The 22492-nt window shown below is 44.4% G+C and overlaps 1 protein-coding gene across 1 annotated transcript in view; it reads right to left on the reverse strand.

The window, feature by feature from the left end:
• The window catches only part of LOC132394766 (contactin-associated protein-like 5), a 1222641-nt gene that overhangs the window by 404516 nt on the left and 795633 nt on the right, over nt 1-22492 (reverse strand). Inside the window, exon 15 of the mRNA XM_059971174.1 lies at nt 6689-6816. Coding sequence (XP_059827157.1) covers nt 6689-6816 — 128 coding nt within the window. The remainder of the gene's footprint in view (nt 1-6688; nt 6817-22492) is intronic.

The raw sequence follows: 22492 nt of genomic DNA on the forward strand, positions 1-22492 counted from the left end.
TACGAAAATATAAAGGAAGTGGAACAAGTGGCTGAATGAGTTAAAAGCAATGATATTAGATTTCAGTTGAGCGGGAGCTTGAAAAGGTCAGGTGCAGAGCAGGATTCTTCACAGAGAGTGGTAGATGTGTGGATGAGGCTTCCAAGGGTAGTGGTAGAAGTGGATATGAGCTCTACTGTCTTAGGAATTTGCGCAGACTTAGCATGAATCTAAAAACTTTGACTAACTTCTATAGAGGTATGGTGGAGTGCATACTGACTTGTTACGGCCTAGTATGGGACCACCAATGCCCTTGAGAGGAGAAGATTATAAAAAGTAGTGAATATGGCCCAGGCCATCATGGGTAAAGCCCTCCCCACTACTGAGTACATGTAAAAGGAGCGCAAAATCCATTATTAAGGACCTTCACCATCCATTCCATGCTCTCTTCTCACTGCTGCCATTGGAAAGGGGGTACAGGAGCCTCAAGTCAATTCCCACACAACCAGGTTCGGCACAGTTATTGTCCTTCAACCATCAGGCTCCTGAACCAGAGGGGATAACTTCACTCACCCCATCACTGAACTGATTCCAAAATGCATGGACAATCTGTAGACTCACTTTTAATGATTCATGTTCTTGATTCTTGTTGCTTATTTATTTATTAATTATTATTATGTAGCGGTGTGCTATACGCAGCACTAAAATAACAACACGGAGTCAGTAAACTGCAATTAAAGATGATTTTATTCGAACTTCACAGCCTTGCTTTAAAGCCTCCCTCATCCTGCCCTCCCCGGGCGCATGCTCCAAGGGACACGGACTCACAAACCCCCGCAGGCTTTTTCCCTTTGTTGCGGACCTGGCCTTTGTGCCTGCACGCTGGGTATTTGTGAGCCGGTTCGAGTGTGCAAGGAAATGGGTCGCCACATAAAACCCCCCCAGAACCGGCAATACAACCCCCAATGTCCACAGTCTGGGTCGGACTCTGTTTGGGAGGTCGGCCTCTGCGCCGCGGTGCCAGAAACTTGACTGGTTGCGCCAGGTCCACATGGGCCGGTTTGAGGCGGTCCACTGTGAAAACCTCCTCTTTCCCCCCAACGTCCAGCACGAACGTGGACCCGTTGTTCCGGAGCACAGTAAACGTCCCATCGTAGGGCCGTTGCAGCGGTGGCCGACGACCGCCGCTTCGTACAAACACAAACTTACAGTTCTGCATGTATTTGGGTACACAGGTCGGGTGCTGCCCATGCTGTGAAGTGGGTATGGGGGCCAGGTCACCGAGCCTCTCGCGTAGTCTGCCCAGGGCTGCTGCGGGATCTTCCTCTTGCCCCCCTGGGGCTGGTATGAACTCCCCGGGGATGACCAAGGGTGTGCCGTACACCAACTCGGCCGACGAGGTGTGCAGATCATCTTTGGGCGCCGTGCGGATGCCGAGTAGAACCCAGGGAAGCTCGTCCACCCAGTTGGCTCCGCTCAGGCGGGCCATGAGAACCGACTTTAGGTGACGGTGGAAACGCTCCACTAGTCTGTTCAACTGTGGGTGATAGGCAAGTGGTGTGGTGCAGCTGAGTCCCCAAAAGGCTGGCCATAGCTGACCACAGGCTGGAGGTGAACTGGGCACCTCTGTCGGAGGTAATGTGGGCCGGTACACCAAAGCGGAACACCCAGGTGGCGATCAGTGCCCGGGCGCAAGATTCGGAGGTGCTGTCGGTGAGCGGGATCGCCTCCGGCCATCTTGTGAACCGGTCCACGATAGTCAGGAGGTGCCGCGCTCCTCGCGACACTGGCACGGGGCCCACGATATCCACATGAATGTGGTCGAAATGCCGGCGGGTGAGGTGGAACTGCTGCAGTGGGGCTTTGGTGTGCCACTGCACCTTGGCCGTCTGGCAGTACATACACGTTTTGGCCCATTCACTGACCTGCTTGCGGAGTCCATGCCAAACGAACCTGCTGGAGACCATCCGGACGGTTATCCTGATGGAGGGATGCGCCAAGTTATGAATGGAGTCGAAAACACGTCGCCACCAAGGTGTTGGGACAACAGGACGGAGCTGGCCTGTGGTGACGTCACAGAGTAGGGTCCTCTCACCTGGGCCTACAGGGAGGTCCTGGAGCTGCAAACTGGAGACTGCTGTTCTGTAACTCGGGATCTCCTCGTCTGCCTGCTGCGCCGGACATCCGTCGTGTATTCAGAGATGTAGGACAGATGGCGCTGCTGGCAGGACAACCAGGGGTCTGACACCTTCGTGAACATAAAGGTAATCGGTTTGTGGTCTGTGAACACAGTGAAGGGCCTACCTTCTAAGAAGTACCTGAAATGCCGGATTGCCAGGTATAGCGCCAACAGTTTCCAGTTGAAAGCACAGTATTTGAGCTTGGGTGGCCACAGGTGTTTGCTGAAAAACGCCAGGGGTTGCCAGCGACCTGCGATGAGTTGCTCCAGTACCCCACCGACTGCCGTGTTAGATGCGTCCACTGTGAGGGCGGTAGGGACCATTCTGGGGTGCACTAGCATCGCGGCATTCGTCAAGGTTTCCTTCGTTTGAATGAAAGCGGTGGCGGACTCCTCGTCCCAGGCAATGTCCTTGCCCGAATCCGACATCAGGGCGAACAGGGGGTGCATGATTCGGGCAGCTAAAGGGAGGAAGCGGTGGTAGAAATTGACCATACCTACGAATTCCTGAAGGCCTTTGATCGTGGTGGGTCGGGGGAAATGGCAGACTGCATCTACCTTTGCGGGCAGAGGAGTTGCCCCGTCTTTAGTAATCCTGTGGCCCAGGAAGTCGATGGTGTCGAGCTGAACTGGCATTTGGCGGGGTTGATTGTAAGACCGTACTCACTCAGTCGAGCGCAGAGTTGACGGAGGTGGGACAGATGCTCCTGACGACTGCTGCTAGCTATGAGACTGTCATCCAAGTAGATGAATGCGAAGTCCAGGTCGCGTCCCACCGCGTCCATTAACCGCTGGAACGTCTGTGCGGCATTCTTCAGGCCGAACGGCATGCAGAGGAACTCGAAAAGGCCGAACGGGGTGATGAGAGCCGTTTTAGGGATGTCGTCTGGATGCATTGGGATTTGATGGTATCCTCGGATGAGGTCTACCTTGGAGAAGATCCGTGCGCCGTGCAGGTTTGCTGCAAAGTCCTGAATGTGCGGCACCGGGTAGCGGTCCGGTGTGGTAGCCTCATTCAGCCTGCGGTAGTCGCCGCATGGTCTCCAGCTCCCTGTTGCTTTGGGCACTATGTGCGGGGGGAGGCCCATGGGCTGTCGGACCGCCGTATGTTCCCCAATTCCTCCATCCTCTTGAACTCCTCCTTCGCCAGTTGGAGCTTGTCCGGGGGAAGCCGCCGAGCACGGGCATGGAGGGGTGGTCCCTGGGTCGGGATGTGGTGCTGTACATTGTGTCGGGGCATGGCTGCCGTGAACTGCGGTGCCAGAACCGATGGGAAGTCCGCCAGGACTCTGGTGAAGTCGTTGTCGGACAGCGTGATGGAGTTGAGGTGAGGGGCTGACAACTGGGCTGCACCCAGGGAGAAAGTCTGAAAGGTCTTGGTGTGGACCAGTCTCTGCCTCTGCAGGTCGACCAGTAGGCTGTGAGCCCGCAAAAAATCCGCACCCAGAAGCGGTTGGGCTACGGCGGCCAGTGTGAAGTCCGACGTGAACTGGCTGGAGCCGAACTGTAGCCGCACTGTACGGCTGCCGTAGGTCCTTACTGTGCTGCCGTTTACAGCCCTTGGGGGGGACCCAATGCCCTGTTGCGGGTGTCGTAACTCGTCGGAGGTAAGACGCTGATCTCGGCACTGGTGTCGACCAAAAAACGGCGTCACGACCGCTGGTTCCACACATACAGGAGGCTATCCCGAAGGCCAACTGCTGTAGCCATCAGCGGCGGCTGGCCCTGGCATTTCCCGGGAACTGGCAGGGCGGGCGACAATGGCAGGCTTCTGTGCCCAACCGCTGGTGGTAGAAACACCATTGTTCGTTGGGCTCCCCACCCCTGCCTCTGGGGTTAGCGGGCTCTGCGGCCTGGCCTGGACTGGTTTGCTGCTGGGAGCGTGGCCTGGTGATCTGTGTGATGGACGCCCCACTCACCTTCTTGACTTTCCACAGCAAGTACACCCGGGCTGCCACCTTCCGGGGGTCGCTGAAATCCGCGTCGGACAGCAGCAGGCGTATGTCCTCGGGCAGCTGCTCCAGGAATGCCTGCTCAAACATGAGGCAGGGCTTGTGTCCTCCGGCCAGGGACAGCATCTCGTTCATCAAAGACGATGGCGGTCTGTCTCCCAAGCCATCCAGGTGCAGTAAATGGGCAGCCCGCTCGCGCCATGAGAGTCCAAAAGTCCTGAGGAGCAGGGCTTTGAATTCCGTGTACTTGCCGTCCGCTGGGGGAGACTGTACAAATTCCACAACCTGGGCCGCTGTGTTCTGGTCGAGGGAGCTCACCACGTAGTAGTAACGTGTGTCCTCTGAGGTTATCTGCTGAACGTGGAATTGGGCTTCTGCTTGCTGGAACCATAGGTGAGGTCACAGCGCCCAGAAGCTTGGCAGTTTCAATGAAACCGCATGAACAGATGCGGCATCGGTCATCTCCGGTCCAAAAATCATTTGGACTGTCGGGGTCACCAATTGTAGCGGTGTGCTACACGCAACGCTAAAGTAACGACATGGAGTCGGTAAACTGCAATTAAAGATGATTTCATTCAAACTTCACAGCCTTGCTTTAAAGCCTCCCTCATCCCGCCCTCCCCGGGCGCGGATGCTCCAAGGGACACGTACTCAAAAACCCCCGCAGGCTTTTTCCCTTTGTTGCGGACTTGGCCTTTGTGCCGGCGCGCTGGCTATTTGTGAGCCAGTTCGAGTGCGCTAGGAAGTGGGTCGCCACAATTACTCCTTTCTCTGTATTTTCTGAGTTTATTGCCTTTTGTTGTGTGTGCTTTCATTGTTTCTATTATGTTTCTTTTGTATTTACTGTAAATGCCCGCAAGAAAATGAACCTCAAGGTTGTATATGGTGACATATATGTACCAAAACAATAAGTTGACTTTGAACTATGAACTTTGAGAGTGGAATTTAAAAGGCTGTTTGATCAACATATGTATTTGCAGGGAATGAAAGGATATGTACCATGTAGAGTCAGAAGCGATATATTTTATTTGGTATCATGTTTAGCGCAGTGCTATATTCTAAAGATTAGAAATTTAAAGATTAGCTTTATTCGTCACATGTACATTGAAATATCAAAATGCAGAGAAATGCATTGTTTGCATCAATGAGCTGAATGTGTGCTAGGGGCAGCCTGCAAGTGATGCCATGCTTCCTGTACCATGACCACTGCTTACTTACCCTAACCAGTGCACCTTTGGACTGTGAAAGGAAACTGTAGCACCCCAGGGAAATCCACATGGTCATTGGGAGAATACTAACTCCTTACAGACAGCTTTGGGAATTGAACCCTGATAGTTGATTACCCGTACTTGGAACTTTTTTGCTATTTAAACAATGATTGACAAACAATGTGCAAAAAAAAGTGCAAATAAAAAAATAATAATAATGAGATCCAGAGTAGTAATGAGTCCTTGAAAATGGGTCTGCAGGTCATAGAATCAATTCAGAATTGTGATGAGAGAAATTATCCATGGTAATTCAAGAGCCTGTAAGTTGTAGGGTAATAATTGTTCCTGGCGGTGTGGTCACTATGGCTTGTGTATCTCCTGCTTGATGGTAGTAGCAAGAAGAGAGCATGGTCTACATTGACAGAGATCTTTGATGATGCTTTCTGATGACAGTGCACCATATAAATTTACTCAATGGAGGAGAGGGTATTGCTTGTGATGGGCTGCACCTCTGACTTCTTGTTGTCTTTTTTTCATTCCTGGGCATTGGTATTTCCATATCTGGCTGTGATGCAACCAGTTTAAATACACCCCACTATGCATCTATATATAGACGTTTATCAAAAGTGGATGAGACCCCAGTGTCTGTTGAGAAAATTCGCAGGCTGCAATGGGAGCAGGGTGTACAGGTTGCCAGGCTCTAATGGAAACTTCCACATCTTCTCTGTCCATGGAAGTTATGTCACATATGTCAGTTTATGTTCCAGGAAGACAGAAAATGTGGTACTTTCATTCCAGAAAGGATCAGCCAAATAAAACAGCTTTGTGAGTTTAACATCAGTGGTAGAGAAATTACTGGAGATATTCTGAGGGTCAGAAATAATCTGCACTTTGAGGGATTGAATAACGATAGTCAGCATGGTTCTGTTAAGGTGAGATCTTGTCTAACTAATTTGATAGAATTTTTCAAGGATTTTTCAAGGTGTTGGTGAGTGGAGTGTGGTTGATGGGGTGTTTATGATATAGCTGCAAAAACCTCACAGTTAAGAATCCCAGTGGTAACAAACTTACTGTTAACTTAAAAAAAAAACAAGAGATGTTTGAATAAGAACCATCCATATACCTATCTGAATGCTTCTTAAATACGCCATATTACCTGTCTCAACCACTTCCTCTGGCATCTCAGTCCGTATACTCAACACCTGTTGCATGAAAAGATGCTCTTCAGATCATTTACAAACCTTTCTCTTTTCACAATAATTTTTGCTATTTAGCTTTAGACCCCCTTACACTAGGGAAAAGTCTGCTACCATCATTTTTATCCAAACTTTCAAGAAACAACTTACTGAAATTAACTGATGGATACTTACCATCACCATGACATCGTAACGGTCCAAGCTTGAAGATGGCTTCTGAGTTCACCTTGTTAATATCTCCAATAATAATTTGAGTTACAGGCAAGTGGTCTTTGTATGAAAGGATCCCTGTATCATTGGTCCTGCAAAATCCAGGAGAACAATCAAAATTACTCCCTAGTTCCATAATAATCATTATTGATTTATATGAAGTGACTATGTCCAGGTCAACTTCAACTTCAAGTTCAAGGCTATTGTCACTTAACTGTATACATGTATACTGCCAAATAAAGCAATGTTCCTCCACACCAAGCTACTCAGCACAGTAAAGTAATATTACCATAAATAAATGGACAAATAATAAAACATATTCCAGAAGATACATTAATGACACAGTTAAATAGTAAACAGAATAATGCTACTTGGTTCTTCATAGTGCTACTAAATAGTGCCAAGGAGTTCAGTAGTCTCATGGCACGGGGGAAGAAGCTGTTTCCCATCCTAACAGCCCTCCTAATTCTAGAGTACCTCTTGCCTGTTTATAGGGGCTCAAAGAGGTTATGGGATGGATGGGAGAGATCCTCAACAAAGCTAAAGGTCCTGCGTACACACTCTCCTGATAAATATCTCAAAATGAATCCATGCAGACTACAATCAGCTTTGGTGATCAAATGTGATTTCATGGCAGTAGTTCCAACCTCACTGTAGGCACTTAAGTCTAGCTTTGTTTCTGAATTTACAAGCCTGCTGTCAAAGTTCCCATAGCACTATTTTAAGACCAGTTGATGAATTCTCTCTGGTGTACTGGCTAAGGTGCTTTTCTAAAGCAAAATTATCAAATTAATATCAAGTTTATATCATAGTTCTGATTGTAGGAGCTTGCTGTGGACAGAATAACTGTCACTCTTCTACTTTACACTGATATGCCCACACCAAATACCAACACCAACACCCACACTAGTTTCTTCTGCCTTGGAACGTAGGAGAATGATACCCCCTCTCATGGTGTATTACTATATGACACTATGACACAGTCATAGAATTGGCAAAGAAGTGGCAGATGGAATATAGTGTAGGGATGTGTATGGTCATGCACTTTGGTAGAAGATGTAGACTATTTTCGAAATGGGGAGAAAATTCAGAAGTCATGGGTGCCAAGAGACTTGGCAGTCCTTATGCAGGATTTGTTGAAGGTTAACTTCCAGGCTGAGTCAATGCGAAGGAAGGCAAATGCAATGTCGGCATTCTTTTTGAGAGGACGAGAATTTAAGAGCAAGGTTGTGATGCTGAGGCTTTATAAGGCATTGGTCAGACGGTACTGTGAGCAGTTTTGGACCCCTAATGTAAGAAAAGGTGTGCTATCATTGCAGGGGGTCCAGAGGAAGTTTGCAAGAATGATTCCAGGAATGAATGGGAACATTTGATGGCTCAGTGCCTGTACTCACTAGAGTTTTGAAGAATGAGGAGGAATCTCATTGAAACCTGGAGAGAGTGGATATGGAGAGGAAGTTCAGGACCAGATGGAACAGCCTCAGAATAGAGGGCAACCATCTAGAACAAAAATGAGAAGGAGGGTGGGCAAACTGTGGAATTTATTGCCATGGACGGCCTTAGAGACCAAGTCATGAAGTATATTTAAAGCAGAGGTTGATAGGTTCTTGGTTAATGAGGGCAACAACAGTTACAGGGACAAGTCAGGAGAATGGGATTGAGAGGGATAATATATCAGCCATGATGGAATAGCGGAGCAGACTCAATGAGCCAAGTGGCCTAATTCTGCTCCCCAGCATTATGGTTTTATGTGATCAGTCCATGCCTATAAGCAGATCTTACCTACACATATACGGCAACACAACATAATTTCTACAATCTGTTTTGTAGCATTGCTTTTATATTTATATTTATTGTTTTTAATGCTTATTGTGGGTTTTATGCTGCATTAAATCTTGAGTAACAATCATTTTGTTTCCTTTAAGAACGTTTACTGAAGAATGAGAACCTTGAATAGCATGTAAAAAAAAATCACACTGGCTGCCCAATGTATGCTTGTGTTGAAAATTTCTTAATTTTATGACTCCAGAATTCTCCAGTGTATACGCAGTGAAGTTTCATGCCAAGAGAACAGTCATTGTTTAGACAACCTATCAATTGCTAATTAAACAATTATTAATTATTTGGCCCTGGTTCTATGGTAATCAATTAATCTATTAATCAGACCATTCATGGGGAATTGACCCAAAACATTAATTCTTTATTCCTCTCCATCATTGCTGCTGGATCTGCTGCATTCCTCCAGCATTCTGTGTGCATTACTCTGTTTTTCCAGCATCTGCATACCCTCTTGTGTTTATGACATAGCTACAAAAATCTAATAGTTAGAATCCCAGGGGTTACAAGCTTACTGTTAACCTTTATATGTTTTAAAAAAGCAAGAAATGGTTTGAACAAAGAACAATTTTTTAACTGAAGCTGCTGTGTTGTGGTTTAATGAAATCATCTTTCACACAAGTGTGACATTTGTCATGTGAAGTACAGATGAAGCTCACCAAAGCTTGGCTAATTACCTGAAAAATAATGGCTATGTGTAAGGAATGACAGATTGTGATCAAACAGATGGGTTTGAAGGATTGACATTTAGAATAGCAGCTGCTTGTGAGGGCACAGCTGGCTGTGTACAAGTGAGGGATTAGCAGAGTTTCTATTCAGTGGATATTACCAAATGAGCAGTTTAGTTTACAGCTCTGACAATAAGGCAATGGGGAGGTGAGTGTAAAAGATGCAGCCAATTACTTTATTGCTTCCTTTGCTCAACAGCTGAAGACTGTTGGCACCCTGTTCTTTGTGTTTATAGTGGTCATGTTGGTGAGGCACAACTTAGTGTATCGTGTGCACTTCTGGTCACCGACCTCCAGACCGAAAGTTTGCAAATGCCACTCCACTGTTTCAGAAGGGAGGAAGGCAAAAGGAAGGAAATTATAGGCTAGTATGCCTAACCTCAGTGGTTGGGAAATTGTTGGAGTCCATAATTAAGGATGAGGTTTTGAGGTACTTGGAGATTAATGATAAGTCAAAGTTAGCATGGTTTCTGTCAAGTGAAATCTTGTTGACAAATCTGTTAGAGTTCTTTGAGGAAGTTACAAGCAGGATGGACAAAGGAGATGTAGTGGGTGTCATTTACTTAGATTTTCAGATGTTTGATACAATGCCACACATGAGGCTTCTTAACAAGATAAAATCCAATGGTGTTACAGGAAAGAGAACAGAATGGCTGACAGGCAGGAAGCAGTAAGTAGGGATAAAAGGGGTCTTTTCTGGTTGGTTACCAGTGATTAGTGGTGTTCCTCAGGGGTTGGTATTGCAATAGCTACTTTTCATATTATTTGTCAATGATTTAGATAATGGAATTGATGGCTTTATGACAAAGTTTACGGATGATATAAAGATAAGTGGAAGGGTAGGTAGAGCTGAGGAAGCAATACGATTGCATCATGACTTAGATAAATTGAAAGAATGGGTAAAAAAGTGGCAGGTGGAATACAGTGTTGTGAAATGTATAATAAGGTATTTTGGTAAAAGGAACAATAGTGCAGACTATTATCTAAATGGGGAGAAAGTTCAAACATCAGAGGTGCAGAGGGACTTAGGAGTCCTCGTGCAAGACACCCAGAACGATAATTTACAGGCTGAGTCTGTGGTAAAGAAGGCAAATGAAATGTTGGCATTTATTTCAAGGGGAATAGAATATAAAAGCAGTAGATCATGCTGAGGCTTTATAAGACACTTGTCAGGCTGCACTTGGAGTATTGCCAACAGTTTTGGACCCCATATCTCAGAAAAGATGTGTTGTCATTGGAGAGAGTCCAGATGAGGTTCATGAGGATGATTCTGGGAATAAAGGGGTTAACATATGAGGAGCATTTTGCAGCATGGGTCTGTACTCATTGCAATTTGGAAGAGTACAGGGGATCTTATTGAAACCTACCGAATGTTGAAAGGACAAGATAGTGTGGATGTGGAGAAGATGTTTCCTCTGATGGGGGTATCCAGAAATAGAGAGCAGAGCCTCAAAATTTAGAACAGAGGTATGGAGGAATTTTCTTTTTAGTCAAAGAGTAATAAGTCTGTGGAATGCTCTGCCACAGACTGTGGCGCAGGGAAAAGTCTGTATGTATAATTGAGGCAGAAGTTGATTGTTTCCTGATTGATCAGCACTTGAAAGGAGATGATGAGAAGGCAGGTGTATGGGGTTCAGTGAGAGCTGGGATCAGCCATAATGGAATGGCGGGAGCAGACTCGATGGGCTGGATAGCTTACTTCTCCTCCTATGTCTTATAGTTTTATGGACAAATGTCAGAGGACTTGTGATATGCACCAGCTGCTCATGTGACCATCCACCACCTGCACCAATGGCTTCACATGACCCTGATCGGGGGTGGGGCTATGCAATTGCTACACCTTGTCCAAGAGTGACCTGTAGGCTAGCAGAAGGAAGGAGCATCTTACTCCTCCTATGGTAGAGAGGGTAGAGAGGGATCTCCAAACCACCACCTTCTGAGGTGTAGAGATAGGCTAAATGCAAACAGGAATTTTCTACTGAGCTTAGGTGAGTCTAGAACTTAAGCTGAAAGGCGGAATATTTAGGGAATCTTGAGGGGTCACTTCTTCACTGGCATGGTACAGGCTGCCAGTGGAAATGGTAGATGCTGATTTAATTGTAACATTTGAGTAATGTTTGGATAAGTACATGAATGAGAACAGTATAGAGGGCATGGTCCAGATGCAGATCAATGGGACTTAGCAGAAGGACTGTTGAGTATGGACTGGTTGGGATGAAGAGCTGGCTTCTGTGCCAGAGTGCACTGTGACCCTCTGACTCTATGGCACCAATTTTGAAATTCATCCCTGTGGTTTGGGTATCTCAAGCAAAACCAATGCTTTATGCCCACCTTGAGCTGGCTAGAATGAGTTACCTTCTTATGTTACCACTATCCATCTGCTGAAGATACCCCCACTAAGATTTTGGATAGAGAGCTTCACTGGGCGGATAGGGCTCGTTGGCCATGGTTTCCAGTTCACCTAGAAGAAGGAAAACTCTGATCTCAAACCTTTGGTGCCTTCTAGCTATACTTACTCATGGAGAAGGCTTTGGGAGTAAATCTTGTGGAAAAATCCAGGGCTAGAGTCTCTAAGGCAGTCTTTCGCTGAGTTCATTGCTGACTAGCATCTCCTCCAACACCGTTGGTGCCGAATAGCATTGGCCTCCACCATTCCTTTGGATTCATCAGCTGTGTAGAGACAGGGAGACTGTTGCCTGGACAACAGCTTGCTCTCCATATTGCACTGCCCTGGCTTGCGTACTGATTGATGGTGACAATATAGACAGCTAAGTCACAACCTCCATAGTTGAGCCTGACCAGTGGAGGGCCACAGGAGAGCTCCAGGGTTCAGAGCCAGTGACAGTGGAGAACCAGAAAGGTATGTTCAAATAAGTATGTGCCAACAGAGGTCATAGGCTGGAAATTCGAGTAACCTAACTGAGTAGCTGTAGTACATTATGTAGACAGTACACTATAGCCCTGAAGGCTAGTGGTAGTGGTATATTCAGGGTGGCTAGTGAGCTGCCAGTCAAGCAAGTTGTTTTGTTCTGGGTGGTCCTTGAGCCACAAGAGACCACAGTTCTGGAGAAACCCAGCAAGGCAGGCAGCATCTAAGGAGTGGCTGAAGGAACTACATTAAGGCCCTCCATTGGCTGGGTTTCACCACGGATATTGCATCCTAGCTGTCACAAGCCAGTACACAAGCGAAGGAGGTAAGATATAGACAGTAAGCTGCTGTCCATGCAGTAATCTGCCCCTCTCCATGTATCTGATGAATCCAAAAGAACAGCAGAGGCTGATGCAGTTTGGCACCAGCAGCACAAAAGTTGCCAGTCAGTATTGAACTCAAGGAAGGACTGCCTTAGGGAATCCAGCTCTGGATTTTTCCTCAGGATTTACTCCTGAAACTCTCCCCATGAGTGGGTATAGCCACAAGGCAGTGCAGGTTTAAGATCAGAGTTTTCCTTCTAGATGAGCTGCCAAATTCGGCTGATGAACCCCAACTGTCTGAACAGACACATGCATAGGAAAGATTCTGATGGTTATGGAGAAGTGTGAGCAAGTGAAGCTAGCCCAGAGGCGCATCTCGGTCAATGTGGAAAGCAGCTGGGTTATTTCCATCCTGTATGAATCTATGACTCTAACAAGTGACTTGTCATCTCATGGGACCCATATCCTCAGTCCTGGTCTGATAGACCCACTTTAAGTGTTGAGGGTGCAATCCATGCATTATTTGTTGAGAATTGTTGAGGGATGTTTTCTTTGGAGCGGCAGAGTCTGAGTGGAGTTCGGATAAAAGTTTATAAAATTATGAGAGGCATAGAACACAGACCATAACACAGAACAAGCCCTTTGGTCATGATATTGTGCCCACCCTTTAACCTACTCTAACCCTTCCCTCCTACATTGCCTCCATTTTTCTATCATCCATGTGTCCTGTCTATCTAAGAGTTTCTTAAATGCTCCTAATGTATCTGCTTCCACCACCATTCCTGGCAGAGTATCTCCACCACTCTTTAGGTGAAAAACCTACCTCTGACATCCCCCTGTTCCTTAAAATTATGCCCTTCTTCAAATTAACCATTTTTGCCCTAGGAAAAAGTCCTCCTTCATCCCCAAAGAGCATTGATAGACAGCCTGTTTTTTTCTCCCAGTGTCAAAATGGATAATTACAAGGGCAAGCACTTGCGGAGAGAGGTGAAAAGTTCTAAGGAAATGAGTAGGGTAAACTTTTTTTAAACACAGCACATGAATGCACTGCCAAAAATGGAGATGGTGACATATATCATGGATTCGTTCTAGCTGAATATGCAGAGAATGGAAGCATATGGATATTGTTCAGGCAGAAGAAGAGAGAGAGCTCGACCCAAAATATTGACTATTTATTCCTCTCTATAGATGCCGCCTGACCTGCTGAGTTCCTCCAGCATTTTGTGTTTGTTGCTCTGGATTTCTAGCAGCTGCAGAGAATCTCTTGTGCATAGAGGTTAAAAGTTGTAGCTTAATGCGTTTGCCACAACATTGTGGGCCAAAGGACATGTTGCTGTGCTGTACTGTACAATGTTCTATATTTGCTGCTGTTGCACGTGTCCCAAAGGTGATGAGTAATAGATCTTGTAGAAGTAGAGCACAACCTTTGAGATCACAGCATGTGTCAGGAAAGTCTGTGGATTAATATACAGAGGATCCAGAAACATACTTCATTAAGGGTCTATTAAGTAAACTGTCACTTTCAGCAATCAATTTTCTAAAAATTTGCTGCATAAACATTGTGGGGCCCAATAGAATCTCTGAGAAATTTTATTTATGGAATTATCACATAACCCCAGCAAATTAGATGCTACTTCTGCTGCATAACCATTGTCATAAATAGTAAGCATGATAACCAATTTATCTACAGCAAAACTTCACAAACAGGACTTGTTACATAGAAACACCTGTGTTGTGCATCTCAGTGATGAATGAAGAACTTGCTATGTATTCTACCTTTTGTAATGATACTCTCACTGGCTACTTTATTATGTACTGTCTGTACCTGGTAAAGTGGCCACTGAGTTGATCTTTGTGGTCATCTGCTGCTGTAGCCCATCCACTCCAGAGATGCTCATCTACACACCACTGTTGTAATGAGTAGTTATTTGACTTACTGTCACCTTATTATCAGCTTGAACCAGTCTGATCATTCTCCTCTGATCTTTCACATTAACAAGGTGTTTTCACCCATAGAACCCCTGCTCACTGGATTTTTTTTTTGTTTTGCTCAACTTTCTCTGTAAACTACAGAGACAGATGTGCATGAAAATCCCAGGAGATCAGCAGTTTCTGAGATAATCAAACCACCCCACCCGGCACCAACAATCATCCCATGGTCAAAGTCACTAAGATCACATTTCTTCCCCATTCTGATGTTTGGTCTGAACCTCTAGACCATGCCTGCATGTTTTCATGGATTGGGTTGCTGCCACATGATTGGCTGATAAGATATTTGCACTTCAGGGAGCACGAAGCGCAGAAATGAATATCACTGTGATGATTGTATGCTCTAGTATCAATTGTTTGGTGACAATAAAGTAATTAAAGTAATGAAGGTGTGTACAAGAGTACTAAAAAAGTGGCTACTGAGTGCACCAACCAGTTTCCTCTTCACGTGCATTGTTAAGTAACCGTGGAGTGATTAACTTTGTCTCAAGGAGGCAATCTGAGCATTTGCGATGGAAAAGGGATGATCAATATCACGACTCTGCAGAGAGTGGTGTGAACAGCCCAGCACATCTGTAGATGTGAATTTCCCACTATTCAGGACATTACAAAGACAAGTGTGTAAAAAGGGCCCAAAGGATCATTGGGGACCCGAGTCACCCCAACCACAAACTGTTGCAGCTGCTATCATCCGGGAAACAGTATCGCAACATAAAAGCCAGGACCACGCTGATACAATTGTATTTCTATGTTATATTGACTGTCCTGTTGTACATACTATTTATTACAAATTACTACAGATTGCACATTACACCTTCAGACGAAGACGTGGCATTAAGGTTTTTACTACTCAAGTATGTGAAGGATTTAAAAAATAAAGTCAATTCAATTCAATCACAGAGGTCTGGTTTGAACTGTCAGAGACATTTTGGATCAGTCAGCATGGAAATAGGTCCTTTGCCCCAGCTGGTCCATGCCAACCAATATGTGTGTCCAAAACTCATCCCATTTGCCAGTGCTTAACCCATATCCTTCAAAACCCTCAAGAGGAAATCTGCAGATGCTGGAAATTCAAGCAACACACACAAAATGCTGGTGGAATGCAGCAGGACAGGCAGCATCTATAGGAAGAAGCACAGTCAATGTTTTGGGCCCAGACCCTTCAGACCTGTGCTTCTCCCTATAGATGCTGCCTGTCCTGCTGCGTTCCACCAGCATTTTGTTTGTGTTCCTTCAACACTGTTCCTTTCCACCATACCTTCCAACTGCTATTTAAAATAAAAACAAAAGACATTCTGCAGATGTTGGAAATCCAAAGTAACACACACAAAATGAACTCAGCAGGTCAGGTAGCATCTATTGAGACAAATAAACAGTCAACATTTTGAGCCGAGACCTGTCTTCAGGACTGCTTATTTATTTCCTTCAATGCTGCCTGACCTGTTGAGGTACTCTTGCATTTTGTAGTTGTTTAAATCTTTTTTTGTACCTGCCACCACCACTTCTTCTGGCAGCGTATTCCACTTACTTACCACTCTCTGTCCAATAAATTTACTCCTCTAGTTCCTATTAACTCTTTTCTTCCTCATCATAAATGTATGCCCTCTAGTTTTTGATTCTCCAATCCTGGGTAAAAGTAACTGCATTGCTTTATCTATGGCCCTTGTGATTTTACATGCATCGATAAGATCTCCTCTCAGTCTCCATCACTCTAAAGGAAAAAGTCTAAGTCTGCCCAGCCTCTCTCTAAAACTTGGGCCCTTGTGTTCTGGCAACATCCTTATAAGCCTTTTCAGACCCTTTCCGATTCAATAACATCTTTCTTATAGCAGGGTGATCAAAACTAAACACTGAAGTCCATTTTTCACTCTTTGTTTTGTATATCCATAGCTTGTTCTCTTTGTACATTGGTTGTCTGTCATGTTGAGTGCAGATAGTCATTGACTTTATTGTGTTTCTTGTTTTTACTGTGATTATCCACAAGAAAATTAATTTCAGAGTTCTATCTGGTGACATACTGTTTGTACTTTGATGATAAGTTTACTTGAACTTTGGAATGTGACTTCACAAGTATCTCCGACATTACAGCTTCAATACCCGATGGTCTGGTTGATGAATTCCAGCAAGCTCAAAGCCTTTTTCAGCACCTCAGCTGTCCCATGGTCTACACAGATGCTGCTTGAGTCACTGAGATCCTCCAACGGTTTGATCATTGCTCGGTATTTCAGCATCTGTCGTCTGTGTCTCTCTGGTTAACTTTGTCTTATCAACAAGTGAATCCAAATGATGACACCTTGGACAATGCAACATTTGGGTTCTACAGTAGCGTAACGGTTAGCATGACGCTATTACAGCTTGGGAGGTCGAAGTTTGGAATGCAACTCCAATGCCACCTGTAATGAGTCTGTACGTCCTTGTTTTGGAATGCGTGGGTTTTCTCTGGGTGCTCTGGCTTCCTCCTACAGTCCAAAGACAGACCGGTTAGTAGTTTAATTGGGGGTTTCAGGCACGGCCTGGCTCAATGAACCAGCTGGGCCTGCTCAGTGTTATATAAAATATTACTCATTTGTGCACTGGGGGTTCTGCATAACGATCAGGTTCAATGATTCTTGACTTCTTGACACATAAAACTTGAGTTGCTTTGTTGGTCAGGATTGACAAGGATGTTGTATCCCAGATGTCTACATGATTTGCAAGCCAGGGCAGTACGATGTGGAGAGAAGCTGTTGTCCACATAGCACAGCTGATGAATTCAAAGGAAGGAACAGCAGAGACTGATACAGTTAGGCACCAGTAGCATTGCAGGAGTTGACAGACAGCATTGAACTCAATGTAAGACTGCCTTAAGGACTTCAGCTCTGGAGTTTTCCTCAGGTTTACTCCAAAAGTCTTCCGCATGAGTGGGTATAGCGGCAAGGCAGTGGAGGTTTGAGATCAGAGTTTTCCTTCTCCCGGAAGAGCTGCCAACTACAGATAATGAGCCCCATCTGCCCAAAACGATCAGCTTTAAGCCAGCTTTGCCCCTTATCCTGTCTATAGAAATGGTTCTGTTGGGCTGAGTGGCTAAGCCACACGTGGAGGCCAGGAACTAGACTTGGTTGTCAGAGGATATTTGAGATGATTTGAGATATTTGGGAGGATTAAATAGGTAGTGGGAGTTTATCTTCACTACCACTCCTGGCTATAACCAACCTTAAAGAACCATGTAAAATCCATTGTAATTAAATCCTCTTCACAACCCCCCCATCTATTACCTCAGACACTTCACTGCACTGTAAACACTTTAAATCACTTTTTATAATAATATTACATTGTAAATACGTGTTTGTATTTATGTATTTATGCACATTCTATTCTATATCTATACTTAAACCTGTAACTTTATATTTTATATAACACTTTATTCTTTATAATTTTTGAACGTTGTTGTTTTTTGTTGCATGTCACACCAACATACTGCAGCAAATTCCAAAAACATGTAAGTGTATACGGCAAATAAAGTCAGTCCTGAAACGATTTTTTTCCTTTCCAGTACTTATGAAATCCTGCCAGTTTTATTTGTATCGGCACTGTATGAGTGAAACGGTACTTATAATCATAGTTCAAGAGACTTCAGTATTCTATTTATAACAGAATATATTGATAATAGGAGACCCTCCCCACACCTTTATATTCTGTCGCCTTCCTTTCCAGTCTTGGTGAAGGGTCTTGGCCCGAAACATTAACCTTTTGTTCATGTTTGTAGATTCTGTCTGACCTTCTGAGCTTCTCCAGTATTTAGTATGTGTTATTCTACTGATAAATTACTTCACATCCTAATCCAAATGCAATGACTGTCATCATCTTTATTCTGTACCTCTAGGTCTCTTTCAAGAACTGACTGATGAGGTTACACTATATATAGTTGGGGAAACAACATTTCTGGTCTCACTGCTCTAATAATGCTGCTGTTAGAGCAGCAGCCCCCAACCTGTTGTGGATGGTAGATTAGCAGATTTATTACTGGGCTCCAGCTGGACTGAAGCTTCTGCGATGCTGGCATGACTGTAAATGTTATAGTAGGTCCTTCACAAAGACCTCAACAGTATAGACTCTCTGCTAGTTGCCAGATAAAAAGACAGAGCCTCGTGTTGAAGCAGATGACTGACTATATATTCATCATGTTTTACAACAGGAACACAAGGGATCCTGCAGATGCTGGAAATCAAGTGCAACACACACAAAATGCTGGAGGAACTCAGCAGGTTAATCAGCATCTATAGAAATGAGGAAACAGCATTTCAGACTGAAACCCTTCACCAGGACTGGAAAAGAAGGAGGATGTCAGGGGAGGAGAGCATGGAGGGCAAGCTTGAAGGTAATAAGTGAAACCAGGTAGGTGGGTGACAGTGAATGAAGATTATGTGGCTGTGGTTGCAACCTACATGAGGACGTGATCAAAGAGTTGGAAGGCAGCAGTGATCACATAGGGGGAGTAATGAGAGAGGGTTTCTCTAGAAGAGATGATTTAAACTTCTTCAGGCAAAGTGAAGCAGCGCAGCATGAAAGCAGGCTCATTATAGGCCCAGTCCATCTCTCTTCCAGAGCCTGGCCCATATCTCGCTAACCCTTTCCAATTCCTGGACATGTCTAACTACGGTATCTTGCCTCTACCTTTAGACAGCTTATTCCACTGTTCCACATGTCACCAAAGACTCTGGCGAATTTCAGCAGGTATACGGTGGAGAATATTCTGGCTGGATGCATCATCGCCTGGTATGGATGCTCCAATGAGTAGATTGAAAGAGGCTGCCAAGGGTTGCAGACTCAGACAGTTCCATTGTGGACACAATGGGCACCACAGTAATGTAGCAGTTAGTGGGATGTTATCACAGCTCTGTTCAGCCACTGTAAAGAGTTTGTATGTCCTCACCGTAGAAGGCGTGGGTTTCCTCTGTGTGCTCCAACAGTCCAAACAGGTACCAGTGGGTAAATTAATTGGTTATTATAAATTGTCCTGTGATTAGGTTAGAGCCAAAAGGGCCTACTCCACACAGCATCTCCAATCAAGTAAATAACATCTTCCCCACCATTGAGGACAAGTCCACTTTAAACCTTTTCTTTCCGATTATTAGATGAGAAGGCAAAAGCACGTGGAACTGTCCCTCTGGCCAGAAAACAGGTTAACACGCTAAGTGAAGTCAAGGAAACAGGGTTGGGGAAAATCATTGAGGTAATGTTATGGCTGGAAGACTCTTATAAATGTACTGAGCAGCTGGGAAGCTCTGCTGCTCCATAGGAAGTGTCAAGTATCAAAACCTTTTAGCCAACAGTTTGCTTGGCTATCAAATGTCCCAAAACATGGATACAACCGTATTCGGGGTATGGTGAACAGGCTACCAGCTAAGAGGGACAAAAATAACATCAAGATCCTCAGTTGCAAAGCGGTAAGTATCTGTTTCAGGTTACTGCCCTCAATGCTTTGCAGGTGTCCTTACCGAAAAGATTGACACTGGCTAAGAAAGTACAATATCTACACATTAAATTGGTTTTGTGCTCGGTTTTGGTTTATTATTGTCATGTAGGGTACAGAAAGAATCTTGTCTTGCATCGTGATTATATAGATCAGATCACTATTGGGTGCATCGAGCAAGAATAATGTAAAACAATGACAATAAAGTGTAAAATACAAATATACTCTTCTAGGGCTTCTGGACAGGTACAGGTATCGATTATAATGTGGGAAGCCTGAGAAGAGTTTATACATCATATACACCAGGAAAGCACCAGATAACTTTTTAAAGTGTAGAAGCTACCAAAACAGTACAGTGCAGGTAAATGATAAAGTGAAAGTTAGATTAGGTCCTGTGGTAAAATGGTGGTCAAAGTAGCCTCTAACAGATGGTGCAAATATTTGCCTTGAATGTTTTTGCTGTGATCACAAGACTCTGTTGGGCACTGGCAATACAAAAGCCACAATTCCCATTCATTTGTTCATTGGTGGCAACAATGGTGGTGGAGCTTTGTGGCCTCAGTTGTTGCAAGGCCAAATGCCTCATGCTGCGCCGTCACCCATTGCAGCCAGTTAGGGGAGGAGACTCCAGAGGCAGTGTTGGACGGGCTTGCTGGGATCTATGCTGGGTTGGGGGCTGGCCCAAGCAGACCTGCTCTCCTGTTGGCGCTGCGCTCCAGTGTTCGCTCCCTGGAAAACCAGCTGTAATGCCTTTGACTGTGGTTTACCCAGCTTATTCTTGCTGAAATGTGGCTCCAAGACAATATCCCATGCACCTTCAATCTTTAAGCCATGCCACTCAGGGAGTTGTACTAATATTATTTTGTGACTATATGTGTTATCATAGCAAGATGAACTGTACGTGACTGTATGTGTTTTGCTCATTGGCCTCGGAAATGTTTCATTTACATGTATATGGTTGTACATGTATGTGGTTGAACGACAATTAAACTTGAACAACAAAGAAAAATTTGCTAGAAGAACTCAATGGGCCAAACAGCATCTGTGGGAGGAAAGGATTCTTGACCAATGCTTTGACCCAAAATATCAACAATTCCTCTACTCCTACAGACGTTGCTTGACCCATTGAATTCCTCCAGCAGATTGTTTGTTAATAAAGCATTTATCTTTATGAAGCTGGGATATACTGAATGTGTCTCATTTAGACTGAAAGTATTTGCAAAATAAACTCAAGAGATTCTGCAGATGCTGGAAATCCAGAGAAACACACAAAAAATCCAGAGGAACTCAGCAGGTCAGGCAGCATCCAGGAAAATGAATAAACTGTCAATGTTTAGGGATGAGACCCTTCACTGGGACTAGAAAGAAAGAGGGAAGATGCCAGAATTAAAAGGGTGGAGAGTGAAAGGGGGATAAACTAGAAGGTGATGGGTGAAGTCAAGCAGTGGGAAAGGTAAAGGGCTGGTGAAAAAGAAACCTGATAGAAGAGAGTGGAGCATGGGAGAAAGGAAAGAAAGACAGGCACCAGAGGTGATGGGAAATGAAGAAGTCAGAGGTCAGAGTGGGGAATTGAAGAGGGAAGGGGGAAGGGAAAAAAAATTACCAGATGGAGAAATCAATGTTCATACTATCAGCTTGGAGGGTACCTAGATGGAATATGAGGCAAAATAGTTAAACTAGAAATAAAAATAGTACAGAGTTTAAGATAAGTATTTGGATAGATACTTGGTTAGAAAAGGCATATAGAGTGATACAAGTTTAAAGCAAGCCAAAGGATTTAATTTGGATAGGCATCCCTGTCAGCAGGGACAAAGGGAAAGATTTCTATACTGTCTATTTGTATGATTTTGTAACTGTATGAAATGACAATTCTCCAATCCAATATAATGTTCACCCAAATTATGCTGTGTGTAGCTGGCTGGATTTTATTGTGGCATGAGACTAAATTAGGTAACAGGTAACATTACTTCCTAGCATCGGGGAATTGAATAGGAGGTGCTTTCACAAATTAAAGAGGCTTGTTGCAATTATATCAATAATCACCATGCCTTAATTGCAGCTTTGTGTCTAACCATGGGAATGACTGAAAGAGGAACAGCAGACTTACATACTAAAACATTGCACACATACATGCACAAACAAAGGTGATGATATTTATGAAGCAATTTTGGAGTCTCAGTGGAACAGTACTAATGAGGTTCATAACTCCACAAAAATCAATATTATACAGGCATAATATTCTCTAATATATCAAAAGGCTATATTTCTTTCTTTTCAGTTACAAAGGACTATTACATCTCATTAAATGTAATTGTAATATTTATTAAAATTCAACAAAAATTTATTTTGTCAATAAAAATCATCTCAACTTTCAACAAAGTTTGTGTTAAGCAAAATATCCATGGGTTACTAGCTTTAAGTTGTTGCATACTGATAACAGTGTTCTTTTCGAAACAAGTGTGCACACACAAAATGCTAGAGGGACTCAGCAGGTCAGGCAGCATCTATGGAGAAGAGTCAACAGTCAACACTTTGGGCTGACTCCCTTCAGGTCTCATCTGACGAAATGCA

This window comes from Hypanus sabinus, chromosome 5 (genome assembly GCF_030144855.1).
Source record: "Hypanus sabinus isolate sHypSab1 chromosome 5, sHypSab1.hap1, whole genome shotgun sequence".
Classification (NCBI taxonomy): Eukaryota; Metazoa; Chordata; class Chondrichthyes; order Myliobatiformes; family Dasyatidae; genus Hypanus; species Hypanus sabinus.